The sequence below is a fragment of the Coloeus monedula genome (assembly GCF_965178545.1).
Source record: "Coloeus monedula genome assembly, chromosome: 3".
Lineage (NCBI taxonomy): Eukaryota > Metazoa > Chordata > Aves > Passeriformes > Corvidae > Coloeus > Coloeus monedula.
In genome coordinates, this window is record NC_138783.1 from 61,746,570 (window position 1) to 61,760,142 (window position 13,573).

Consider the following 13,573-nt stretch of genomic DNA (forward strand, 5'->3'; position numbering starts at 1 on the left):
TAAGAGTGAGTAAGAGAATAGTTTGTGTGGATGAACTTGTTTTTCAAGTTTTTCAGTGCTGACATCTAATTAGAGACATCAGAGATGGTGTTGTTTGGAGTGCTGTGTGTCATCAAACTGCAGACTTCTATCATTTGGTCAATTAAGTGGTAGTGGGATCTTAATTTGGGATTACTGATGGTATTGGTAGACTGCAATGAATTGCTGTGTTCCTGCCAGGGATTAAGCAAAATCACCTTAAAAGATCCAGCCAACTCAAATCTCTAAATATCAATTGCAAAATTGCATTCAGATTCTTAGAAGTGGTTTTTACAACACTTAGAACTTGTAATTGGGACTCTTCTGGGGGAGGGGAAGAAATCAATATTGGTAACAGACTCATTTTCCTACATTTAACTATGTGATAGTTTCTTACAGATCTGGTTTGGTGTTGGAGGCATTACTGATTCTCAACGGCTTCCCAATTCATTAGTTGATCAAAATACGTGCTAAGTTGCTGTACAGTAAATCACCATTCATTGGTTGTGTTGTGTACACTGAGAGCTGGTCTTAGTTAATTCTTGTCTGGCTTTTTGTAAGAAGCTGAGGACTCTAATCTGTCATATAATCAGCCTGGTTAGACAGAGGCCACGCAGGTATCAGCTGTTTGCTGTATGTCTTATAGAGATTAGTGAGCTGGAACACTAGAAAAGAATTGTAACATTTGAAAGCATATGCATTGAACCTATGCTGAAGCAGCAGAGCAAACAACAACACGTCATGCTCTCAGAAGGATGGAAAGCTTACCACATGGAGTGTTAAATGTATTCTGAACTGGGATTTGGTATCTTTGTCTCTCTTTACCAGTATTAGCAACAGACTTTATATTTCTCTTGTAATTAAATGTAGAATGTATATGTTAATTATTTGCCAAAGGATTGCCAAATCAATTTATAGAAGCTAAATAGCTTTTGATCTAAGGTATGAAAAAGCATACAAACAGAACACTGGCCTGGATAGCTGACAACACATCTATGAAATTGTGCCATAATTCCAGTTGATTGTAAACCTGTGGAAATAAAAATAAATGTACATATATAAAGCCAGCATGGAAGTAAGAATAAAGTGTGTTAACTAAGGGCAGCATAACTTCAGGATTTTAAAAACTAAGCCTATGTTTTTGCATATTAAAATGTAATATGTGAATATGTAATATGTTCAAGGTGGAGTTGCAGATTGCATTGAGTTCTTGAAATAACAGGAAGTTTGATTCTAAGAAATCTCTGAAAGTTGTCCTAATTAAAGCTTGTGCTCCAAGAAGGACTCTAGATTAGGTCAGCTGTAGCTTTGCTTAGCTACATTTTGGAAGAAGTCCATGGATGGAGGTTCTGCAACTAGTCAGGAGAATCTGTGCTGCACAGTGTGACACATGGTGGAAGTCTGTGTTAAAAATTAAGCAACTTGAAATTTTATAACAGAAAGTTACATACAGCAATGCTGTTACATAGTAATTATTTGATTTGCTTTGTTTTATAATGTTGTGTCTTGTATTATTTTCAAAACAGACCCTAGTATTCTTTGTGATTTGGACTGCTACTGAGCCATGACTTACTGTCCAGAATGACTACATCTTTTTCATTAATGATAACTAAATTAGAGCTTAGGACCGTGCACATTGTATGAGGGTTTTTTCTTTTCATTGTGCAGTGCTTTGTGTTTATTAATGTTGAAATTCAGCTGACACCTTATCCTATGGTCACAGAGAGCAATAAGCTATAGATTTTGGTGTCATCTAGAACTGTATAATCATCACCAGTTACCACCTTGGTATCCAGTCCTTTGCCTTAAAATTTGTGGTGTTCTGCGCAAACCAGTGGAATGTATCAGTGTTAACTAATCCTCTAGAAGAGAGACCATTGTGTTCATACCCTTCCCTTCCCATGTTTTAGTATGTGAGAAAGGATTCTTCTTTCTTCTTGTGCCTTAATTCATTTCCTTTAAGAACCTTTGGTGAAGGGTCTTGCCACAGCTATTTCAACAAGTCTTTCCAGCCCTCCGCCTTGCATCCTTCTGCTCTCCACTCATTCTCTTCATCTTTCAGAGCATTCTCTTCATCTTTCAGAGAGGTCTAATAGCTTTGGGTGGGACATCTTGGGTGGGATGTGTGCCAGAAAAACTGTCTTCCCTCTAAAGCTCACAAGGTTCTCACGGGGCTACAAATTCTAGTCTTTGTTGTAGCTTATATGAGTTTACTCATAAGGGTCTATGTAACTCCTAGCATTTCATGTGATCTTCATGTCTGATGTTTTATTGTTTTCCATTCTTCTGGTAGAGGTGTTCATTTAAAACATGTCAGCAGTTCTAGATTTTGGCTCCTGTAGAGCTGTTGGATGGATACTTGCTGATCCCAGTGGGGTTTGCTTTCGCTGCTGTATATATATACATATATACATATATATCTAAGGCCTTTTATATTGTGATACCAGTTTGAGAAACTTTCTTAGATATGTATTTGAGCAAGAACTTCAGTTTGGAAAACTTCAAAATCTCCATAGAGATTTAGAAACAACTAAAAACAAAACCAACCAAAACCCCAAAGAAAACCAACTTGCATAGTATAACGTTTTTTTATCAATCTTTTTGCCACTCAGTCATTTGTCATCCTTGTCACCTGTCAGGATTCTTCTATCTGCTTTGAAATGTCTTTATTATTAACTTTTATCAAATTAATCCTCCAGAATATCTTGTTCAGTCTTTCTTTTGACTTCTTTTTTTTGTTTGGTTGATAAAATTGACCTCCCTTTTTCCTTTGAAAAATGTCCTTTAATATTTTGGTTTTAAATATAAAATTCACTACCTCTTTACTGTTTTGTCTAAGCCATCAGTAACAATAAGCCTTTGAATAAAGTTCTCTGCGAAGTCACAAAAACCTGAAACCATGTTTATTTCATCATGAAATAATAATTCCTTACAGTTTAAATATAATTTTTTATTATTCTTAAAGTTTCTGATTTGTCCTGGGCTCTTAACGGTTTTCTTGAGCTTGGTTAACCAACTCATTCTCTCAAAGATTCTGTATGTAACTGTATAGTGAAGCAAGAGCTATATACCTTTTTAATCTCCACCATAAAAAGAATGTGTAGCCACTGAAGCAGAATAGCATTCTCAGTTTGACTCGGGCACTCCTCGTCTTACATTCATGCTGGTGAAAGAAGTAACTCCTGTGCCTGCGTTTCGATGTGATTGATGATTATGGCTGCATTATGGAACTTGGTTGGTTACTTCCAGCGGAGAAAGTTATGCTCTGTGTCTGCTGTGTTAATGCAGGGCTCACAAGTGGAAATAAAGTCATGAGTGAGGTGGGCAAAAGTTCCTTCCAGACTGATGCTAAGCAGCTGGTGATTTTATCTTTTAACTGGGGGAAATTCTGTTTGCTTTCATCCTTTCAACCTCCTTCATTCCTCACTTCCTAATAAGAGCTTTGGATTGTGCCATCTTTATTATGAAAAATTTATACTTTGTCAGATACATTTTGAATGTAAATTACCTGTTAGAGTATTTATCAGTAGTTTTTGCAATTGTTTTAAGGTGGAAAATGTAATGGCTCTTTACTTACATAAGCCTTTGAGAGTAGCTACTTTTGCATATACTCATAGTGCTGCTAGTGCAATTTAAAACTATATCACAAATAAGACCTAAAATTGCAGCAGTACAGTTTTTAAAAACCTACCACATGCAGATTTGAGATCTTAATTTGTAGCTTTTTTCCTGACCATCAGTAATTTCTCACCTTGTTTAGAGATGCCAATGAAGAGATGAATATTACAGCACTCAGAGAAGTTCATCTATTTTGAGCTTTTTGTAAGTAAATTCATCATCTGTGCAGTCCTTTCAGAGAGTGCCCTGATTAGCAGTTTCCTGTCAGCTCAAGACAGGTTTTTCCACGTGCATTTCTCCCTTGCCCAGTTGTCTGCTTGTAGAAGAACTGTAGGTGTCCTGAAACCAGCTTCTTGTAGACCTGTGTGGTGAGACATTCTCCAGTTTCCAAGATTTCTGACTCTGGTTCAGGGCTTTGCAAGTGATTATTTAGTATTCTTCTGTTGGAAACGGAAATGATAAAGGAAGTCTGATTCCAGTTTTTAGTTTTGTTTACATAGCTTAGATAAAGCATTTGGTGAATGAAGTATATTGCATTTGGGAAAGAGCAAGTGGAGAAGGTAAGGTTTTTGATGGTAGTGTTATTAGAGATGCGTAATGTAGTTGTAAAGTAAACAAGCTTTATGTTTTGTTCAAGAACCAAGTTTTTGTTTTTTTTGTGGTTTTGTGTTTTGTGTGTGTTTGTTTGTTTGTTTTTGGTTTTGTTTTTTTGTTGTTGTTGTTGTTGTGAAATAATTGCTAAAGATGTGATGCCAGTCTCATACTCTTAAGTATTCCCAGCAGTAGGAATTTTATAGAAGAAAATAGACTTAAAAAGAGCACACTTCACACGATGTATCACACTATGGGAGGTGTGACTGTAAAGAACTCACTAATAGCTGTTAAAATGTCTTAAAATTCATGTTCTGTGTGCAAGAACTTGATGAAGGGTATGCTGAAAACTTGCTTCTGATACTTCATGTTTGAAACAGAGTAATTTCAGAGAGGCTGGAGGGGGAAAATCCCCAAAATAATACACGTTCCAGTAATTAAAAAGAGAAGAGTGGTATGTGGATCTAGGGAGCTGTGAGAATGGCTGACTGTCAGGCTAACCTAATAATAAACTTACAGTTCTCTTTGCATGTCAAACATATTAAAGCTTAATTTTAAAACATCACTGTTTACTCAAGCTTTTGTATGACAATAGTAATTGTCTTTTGGAAATGGATAAGAGGCTGACATGGTAAAGGTGACTAAAAAAACCATAATAGAAATACAACTTTGAAGCCGTTGAGGGATTGTTGGGGTGCCCTCTGCCTCTGACACCAAGCAGAAACCTCCTTAGCACCAAATCCTGTCTCAGGACCTCCTGACCCAGGGATAAGGCAGCTCTCCTCTCCATTGTTACTCTAGGAGAGAGGGAAAATGCTCCTTGTTAGGGAGAGCAGTTCCATCTGGGCCCTTTGCTTCTCTAGTGTTGGTAGGAAGTGGCAAGGAAGTGGCTCCCCATCAAGATGGAGTAGTCTGGGCGAGGAACAGGAGGTTCCTGAAGGAGCAGCACATTGGGTGCTCATGTTGGGCCTCACTGTCAGCTGCTGGACTAATGTTGCTTATGCAGTGAAATAATATTTGTAGTGTTTGATATTTGCATATGTTTAGAACTGTAGTGCTCCTAAATTATTGTTCTTTATCCCATTTCTACTGAAAGTTTCAGGTAGAAGTAAAGTGCCAGGAAGAAGCTAATGCATTGTTTAAACACTGAACTTCTGGATTTTGTTTTCATTTTGGTTTTTCTCCTTTTCCTTGGCACTGAATGTTTACTGTGCTTTCCGTAGGTCAGGATTTTACTGTCAAAGTAGATTTTAGCACTAATTAACTTGGATTTGCTTTCTCACACTAAAAAAAAAAGGTGGGGGCAGTAATGACAGTCATTCTGATTTTATTATGTAATGTAAAAAAATCCCTCAACCTTTTTTGTTTGTTCTAAAAATACAATGACCTTCTTAGTTCATGTTTTCATTAAAAGTCAAGTGTCACAGACATCTGAGAGAGGTTTAGGCCTTAAGTTTTGTTAGCTAAACATCTGAGAACATGAGCTTGTGAATGGATTTTTTATGAGTTCCTTTCTGGGCTTTCAGCTTTACTTGGGTTGGCGACTGCACTTAAGGAAGTGGTATATTCCCAGGAGTGAAAAGTTAGGTAGCTGGGATGCAAGTTTAACTGCCTGGGGAATCAAGATGATGTAGTGGCTGTGCACCAGCTTTAGAAATGTCAGTAATATTTTAAAGAGAGACTTAAATACCTTGGTGTCTCTTCATCTAAGTGCTTACTGAGTTGTAACCAAAATTCTGTATTTCTCAGTGTGCTTTCTGGATGGCTCAAATAGGCTTTTGCTAGCATAAATCCACTTTAAACTTAGTGGGTTTTTAATAGTGATACAATACAGTCCATTCTGTTATTTTAACATTTTGAGTTAGCATCTTTAAGGCGTGAAATAGGGAAACAGTTTAGATTGAGTTCCTGTAAGGTAATTATAAAACTAGTTTGACTGTACTAGGAAGAATGTCTGTGGATGGTTCACTGTCAAAATCTGAGGCTACATGAAAACATCTAGGTCATGCTTGATTTGATGCTATCATTAAAAACCTGGCTGAAGTGCTAAGCTCAAACATGAGATAAAGCTCCTTAAAACTGCAAAGCTGTGAGTGCTCAGGTCAGAGTTCAAAGTGTTGTTAACAAATTGAAAAAGTGATAGGAAAACAAAAATACAGTTTATAGCAATAATCATTGATGTATGTGCAAAATACAGAGGAAGGTACACCAAATGTCCAAGACAAGAACAAGATGTAGGAAGTAAATCTTTAAATGCAGTTGAAAAAAGAAAAGACATTTCTTGGTGTGAGAATACTCATAGTAAAATTGCCAAGAATGCCACTTGAATTTAGGTTTGTCATTTCTTGCAGATGTTTGCCTTGTGGATAAAGGCAATATTAATTTTGTCCTAATTTTGCCCGTTTAGTTCTTTAAACTTAAAGCTCAGAAGTTGAATGGAAACAGTGTCAGTTGCTTCCCAGTAATGGTTGCACAGGTTAAAGGATGTGGAAAAACTTCCTTGAAAATTTGATTTTCATGTTTGGATAATAATGTCTTAAAATGTGGTTTGGTTTTTCTTTTTTAAACAGCTCTTGTGGATAGCCCGTCAGTGAATTTTCTAACATTGTATGTAATTCCTTTATACAACTGAAATTCAGCAAAACATTTTGAAGCCCTATTAAGAGAACTCCCAAGTTTTTAAAATAGCTGCTACAGAGCTACAGTTTTTCTATTATGGAACAACACTGTCACCCAGTGGTGGTCTTGTACTACTGCGGTCTTTTAAGATGTTCTTTGCTTAGTTGGTTCGAGTGTTCTCTCTTCTATTGAGGTGTTACCAAGTAAGAAAAATTTGAAAGCTTTCTGCTATTTTTTTTCCTTTGAAAACATTGCCTTTTTTATGGCACGATTGTATAAATCTGCTTCTTTAGCAAAGAAATGTAAGGAACATTCAAATTTTTGCATAAACACAGTGAAAATAGCTACATAAAATTTACTATAAAATTCAAACATTGATTTGTGTGGCTGGCATTGAATTAGAAGTGGTGCAGTTTGTGTTTGCTGCTAATATCACAGTGATTCTGGGAAAAGTTGGGAATCTGGAATGCGTAGATTTTATAGAACATATTTATTGATATAAGTTTTCCTTATTCTTTCCTTAAAGAAAGCTTCTACTTAATAAGATGTTAATTCTAGAGATGGTAGAAGAAAATTACAGAGGATTTATGGAAAAATTATGAGACAGAAAAAGGGGGGAAGATTAAAGATTTTGTTTGTGCATGAACTGTTAATTACAAAGAGAGAAAAAATGCTTTTCAAGAAAACTGCTCATGAAAAATAAATATTATTAGGAGAGTTGTTTACCTGGTGGATTTAATTAGAGAATAAGGCTCTCATTTAAAACATTTTTGTGTGTGTGTGTATACGTGTGCATGTATGTCTGCAGATGAAGTGTTTGATCCCGCAGTATAGAGCAGACAAAAATACATCTTGCTTTGATACTGCCAATTTCTTCAGTGTTTCAGACGTAGGTAATAGAGTAGCAGCACAGAAATCTGTCTGTTCAGGCCACATCAGGTGTAATTTGTTCTTTATGAAGTAAAGCAGAACATAAAGCGGGATAAGTAGAGGCACAGGCAAGATTGGTACTATGGTTATATCCCATAGCAGTGGGAAGCACTGAAAAGGAGAATGTGCACACCTATAATGTGCAAAAGTGGGTTATTAAATTGATGTTATACTTGATATGAAGGAGCAGTGGGAAACCAGCTCTGCCTGTCACTGATGTAATATGTTTTTCTGTGTATTACAAAGGAAGAATTGCTGAAATCTTTTTTTCATAAAAGCTTGTTGAGAACATTTTGACAGAAAAATTGCAGAATTGGATTTGTATGTGAGTTGTTCATGTAGAAAATGCTGATTCATTACTAATGGTTTTGTTTTAATGTTTCATTTGAAGGTGTATTTGAAGGAATGCAGGTACTTTACAGGAGATGTTTTTCTGACAAAAGCTGTTGCTAAGAGGATTGTACTGCTTCATGTCTCAGATGAATGGAGCTGGAGTGGGGGAAGGAATAGGTGAGATATCCCTCAGGTTTCAGCAAGCGTAATGCAAAAGAATTGCAGTAGAAACATTTATTTTCCTTTCTCTTCTCATCTCCTTTCTCTTGATAATGCTTCACAAATAACCATCTCAACCATTTGTAGAAGCTTTATGCCCATTTGGTTGTAAACTGTGATTTTATTTCTTTTTTTCTTCTAATTTGTATTAATGTTCCAATGCCACAGAATCCCTGTGTGACTCCTGCAGCACTACTAACTAAAATCCCCTTGAAATCAATGCAGTTGTTTTCATGACTTCAACATGTAACTTTTAAGTTTGTTTTAAAACATGGATAAGAAAGAAGTCTAGTGAGTACTTTATTTCTTGGAAACTAAAGGTGCTTTCAGTGTATGTTAGTCTGGTTACCAGTCCTCATAGAGGAGGGTTATGTTGTGGGGTTGTGTGTGTTGTTGGGGTTTTTTTGGTTTTGGGAAGTAGTTTGTATCATTGCTATCATTGTAAGATGTCAGTGGTCAGCCACTGGCTTGCTTTGGACTTCTTGAAGAGCTTTGTGGAGCTTGGCTGCTGCTCACTCTACTTCTCACCCATTTATTGTACCTTTTATTTATTTGCTGCTTCACGTTAAGCAAAAGTGCTTAATTCTGAAATGTTTGTTTACAGAAGGAAAAAAGGGAAGTTTGTTGATTTTGGCAGCAACATTTCTGTGCCAGGTTATTCCCAGCGTCTCCTTGATTTATAAAGGAAAGTTGGTGGGGACAGCTTGGAATGGAGGTGTGGAGAGCAAGAGTTGACAGACACTGCTTGTACAGCACTGACAGGTAGATCTTGGGAATTGGGGGACTTAACACCCACTTCCAGCAGTGTGCTCTGGTTCATGGCTGGCTTGCTTCCTACCACTTGGCAATAGGAAATGTGTTGGATTAATGTATTAGGATCACCTTTTGTTAACTAAGGTCATGGTATTTTGCAAAATAGGCAGAACAGGTAATGCTGATGATGCGAGGCACTTGAGTGAGTATAATAGAGACACAGAGCTGCAGGGCTGTTCTCTTTGACTCCAGAGGAGATTTTTACTGTTTTTGGTTTTGTTCAGGGTCAAATTTCTTTTTTCCTTCCTTGATCTAATACAGAGAACAAATAATTAAATGGCCTTATGCTGCAAAGGTCCTACCTTCGGCATATTGCATGCCCTCACTAAGAACAGATAGAAAAGGGGACCTTGTTTCCTTCAGAGTCTGCAAAAAGCTCAGACTTAATAATCCTTATGTTATGGGGAGAAGGATTATGCCATCTGAAGAGGTAGCTTTGTCTATTGTAACTCCCTTTTCATACTTGAGTGAGGTAGATGTATGTTTTTCTGTATAAATACATTTATTTAAAAATAAATTTAATAAAAATACTTATTTTTATTTTCTTAAATAATTAGTGGGCTTGTAGCAGGAAATACTCAATGCTAAAACTTAGATAGTTCTTATATGAGACCGTACAAACAGGAGAAGATAAAATAATTTATTTAAAATAAGTTTCTTAAGTTTGCTAAGAAAATCTAAACATGTTTGGAGTACTCATTGGTATGTGAAGTAGTCTGGATAGTAATGTTATTAGGGCAAAGTGGAAAAGACTTGATACCTGAAGCTTGAAACACCATTTTCAAGCTTCTGTTAAAGCAGGAGAAATCTGTGCTTTGGGTAATTCTGGTGCAAAATGTTTCCTGGTTGCAATTTGCTTCCTGGTTAATTTCTGACAATTTCTTACTAAATCTATAGTTTTGCATCCTTTTACACAGAAACAACACTTGACACACTACTGGAAAGCTCTTTTTTTATCTGTTGAAGTTCTTCAGCAAAATTCTGCTGACAGAATTGTTGATTTGCTCTTTTTTTCTTGAAAGTAATTTTGATCTTGATCTTTTGCATATAACTAATTTATACTTTCATGTAATAAGCATCTATAAAAATCAAACCAACCACCCCCAGACTATAAAATATCCCCCGACATTTTATATTCACAGATGTTGCTTTTTTGAAAACTTTTATAATAACCAAGTCAAACAGTTTTTTGCTAAAAATCTTTGATGTTTGCTTAAATCAACCTACCAGATGCCCCCAGTGGTATTTCATGATTGGTGTCTCTGTGAGGTTGTCAGAGATTTTGGTCAGATGGGCAATGTTTTTGCTAAGTGCTGTTGCTTAAATTATCACAAGTCAAAAATTAGTGGTCTTCTCCAGTGCGTTTCTCTTTATCCTTCTTTCTTAAAAGCTCTTCTAAATAATGAGACAAACTAAACTGAGAATTCATATAGAAATTTGTATCTGAAAAGTTACAAACTGAAAATTTAACTAAACCAGAGTGCTATTTTGACAGCTGTGATTCAGTCTTCATGTTGAGGTGAGAAAGTAAAACATGACTCAGCAGTGATTTTTTTAATAGCAGAATTAATCTTGTCCTATATAGAGAAAGTTTAATTGTAGGTCAGATTCTTGTTCACTCATTCTTTAAAAATAGTTTTTTCTTGCTGGAAAATGGTAGTAGCTTATGTTGAAATGTTTGGTAACTCTTAAGTAACTCTGTAAGAGAACTGCAGTCCCTCTAGCTTCAGTAGAATGAAGAATGACTTCATTTGCATTTGGAGCAGAAGAGGAAGAATCCTTCCATGACTTAGCCAACAGTTTAAAACTCAGTTTATGAATTTTGTACTCCCCCCAGCCCCTGCTGTTCAACTTATGTTCAGTTTTATGCTGAAGATGGCAGAAGGTAAACTTGTAAAGTTTATGATACTGCTCTTTCTAGGAAGTCTGTTGGTGTAATTAAGCCACAGTTGAAGCCTCGAGAGCAGGATAGTCTGTTGGATGGATCTGTTTCCCCTGGCACGGAGTGGGAATGCTGTTCTGCTTTACCTTCTGACTCCAGCTAATGAGATCTGCTAATGCACAGGAGTTGCATAAATCTTCACATATCATAGTACTGAAGCTCAGAGTTGCTCAGCTGGGAAATCTTGTATTCCCATGCAAGCCAACAGGTCTTGCTACCTTATTCTTCTCAAGCATCTGTCTTTTATTAAGAAAATAGGATTGTTTCTTCTTATGCTTATTTATATATATATATATATATATATATATGCATTTTTTTGCTGTCTGAATTGATTCATTATTAGTTTTTTTTCTTTTTGGTGATGGTGGGCTAGTGACTCAGGATTTGCTAGATCCCAGTGTCTGATGTGAACAGATACATCCCACAGCTGAGACCAGTAATTAGTATGGGAACACTGGCAGGACTGGAGAGGGCAATGTTAAAGTTACCAGGGCTGGAATCAAAAACATCTGTCAAGTGCACTTCCCTTCAAGTATTTTGCCTTGTTTATATGTTACACTGTGCATGTTATTTTCTTTAAAAAGAAGTATTTCTTGAAGCACCCAGGAATATTTATTTGTAGTATTTCTTAGGGTGTATTAATCTTTGTTTCTTAAATCATTCTTTTACTATTTGGGAAATGGTGATTTCTGGGTGAGTAGTTACTTAAATGTTGAGGAAGTACTGTGTTTCAGACTGGGTATCTGTCAATTATTTAATGGTTGCTGTGATGTATTTGAATAAAATGAAGAACTGTGCAGAAGAAGGCAGGTTGCCAGCTACATAAAATTGAAAACTGGGACTGCAAATGGGTTAGACTAAGCAAAATGAACAATAAATGTCACAATTTCTGACCACTCAAGTTAAAATTATCCTTTTTTAAAGTGTTTTTTGAAGGTTAGAATAGGTCAGCCCTTTAAAATGGATTCAGGTAATCAATTCAAAACTTACTTAGTGTTCAGATGAACAAATTTATTGTATACTTACAGAATTTTTCCAGAAAGATACTGATCCTGCACTGCCACTACCAGTGTCACTTTTTCCAAGTGTGATTGTGGAGGAGAATTTTTATTCTTATTTAATACTTTTCACCATATTTGACTATTCCTACACTGTAACGCGCTTTCATTTTTACTGGTTTCTTTGTAGCCCAGGCAACCAAAATACGTTTTAGAGGATGTCAGTGTTGTGTGCCCCAGCCCTTGAGGGATTAACCGTACAGCCTTGCTCTTTACAAATAGATGTGGTTGTGTTCTGAGCAGGATGGGAGTTGGTTGTTTTGTTTTGCTTTTTCCTTGCAAATGCACAAGTGAAAATACACTTCTTCCATCAAGTAAAGGTCAAAGGGTTGTTTTTGAAGCCAGGTTCCTATAATTTGAGGGGTGGGCATGAGGAGCACAGTGTTACCCTGTTTATGATGGCTCTGATTACTTTGTAAGTGTAACTTTTTTTTCTTGTTTGCATTTTTAAAAATTTTCTTCTGTTTAGAAATTATGAAAGAAGAAATATTTTTCTTAACCCCATCCCAGTGTAAGGAAACTGATTACATTAAGTAATTTTTCAAGTATTTTTGCATCTATGCTTCAACAAAAGATAGGAACTAAAGACAATCTCATACACAGAAAAAAAGTTTGTCTCATTGATCCATCATGTGATATTCTAATTCTTTTTTTCTTTAACAGGTATCTTTCAGATGAAGGAATTGAAGCTTGCTTAAGTTCATCTGAAAAAGTTAATACAAATGATATTATCCTAGTTGCCCTTAATGTAAGTTATGGTAGTGAAATCATTTTTTCTGACAAATCATGCTAAAAATGGTAGATCTAATGGCTCAAGTATAGGTTTGTGTGTCTAAGTGTACCATTGTCTGTGTGATTTATGTAAAGGACAAAGTACTTCCCTCTCTCCGTGCCTGTGTGAACTCTGAGTTTTGTTTGGAAAGAACACCTATTCCAAACTGCAAAACCCCTAGCAGAAGAAATGAACAGATTTAGCAGAGGAAAGTATTTTTTTGTTTATGAAATGTAAACCTAAAGTCAAACTACAAGCAGTAATACAACCAGAAGTTCTGTGTAATGATACAAGTATGAAATTTTAGTGCAAAATAAGTTTGTTGGGATGAATAAAACACCCTTACTTTGACTTCTGGACATGATACTCCTTAAAGCACATTCAGACTACATATCCAGTGTTGTCTACATATTTATGTAACTAAAACCAGGTTTTTTTCTTTACTGTAGCAATCTGGATTAGTAGTCATAATTCTGGCAAAAAATGAACAAGGAATATACAAGAGAGCAACATCTTCGAAGCAATAAACCATAATATTTTTGAGGATATGAGAAAAGTGTGCATGTGAATCCCTGTTTTTTAGAATTCTAGTATATATTGTTGGTAAACATTAGAAAGTCTACTGCCTTTCTTAATTTGTGTATTTGTTATTTTATTTTA

At 35.9% G+C, this 13,573-nt stretch overlaps 1 protein-coding gene across 4 annotated transcripts in view; it reads left to right on the forward strand.

Annotated features, from left to right (window-relative positions):
- The window catches only part of TDRD3 (tudor domain containing 3), an 88,025-nt gene that overhangs the window by 26,627 nt on the left and 47,825 nt on the right, over positions 1–13,573 (forward strand). For all 4 annotated transcript variants that reach the window (XM_082279158.1, XM_082279157.1, XM_082279159.1 and 1 more), the window contains exon 2: positions 12,805–12,889. In XM_082279158.1, coding sequence (XP_082135284.1) covers positions 12,805–12,889 — 85 coding nt within the window. The remainder of the gene's footprint in view (positions 1–12,804; positions 12,890–13,573) is intronic.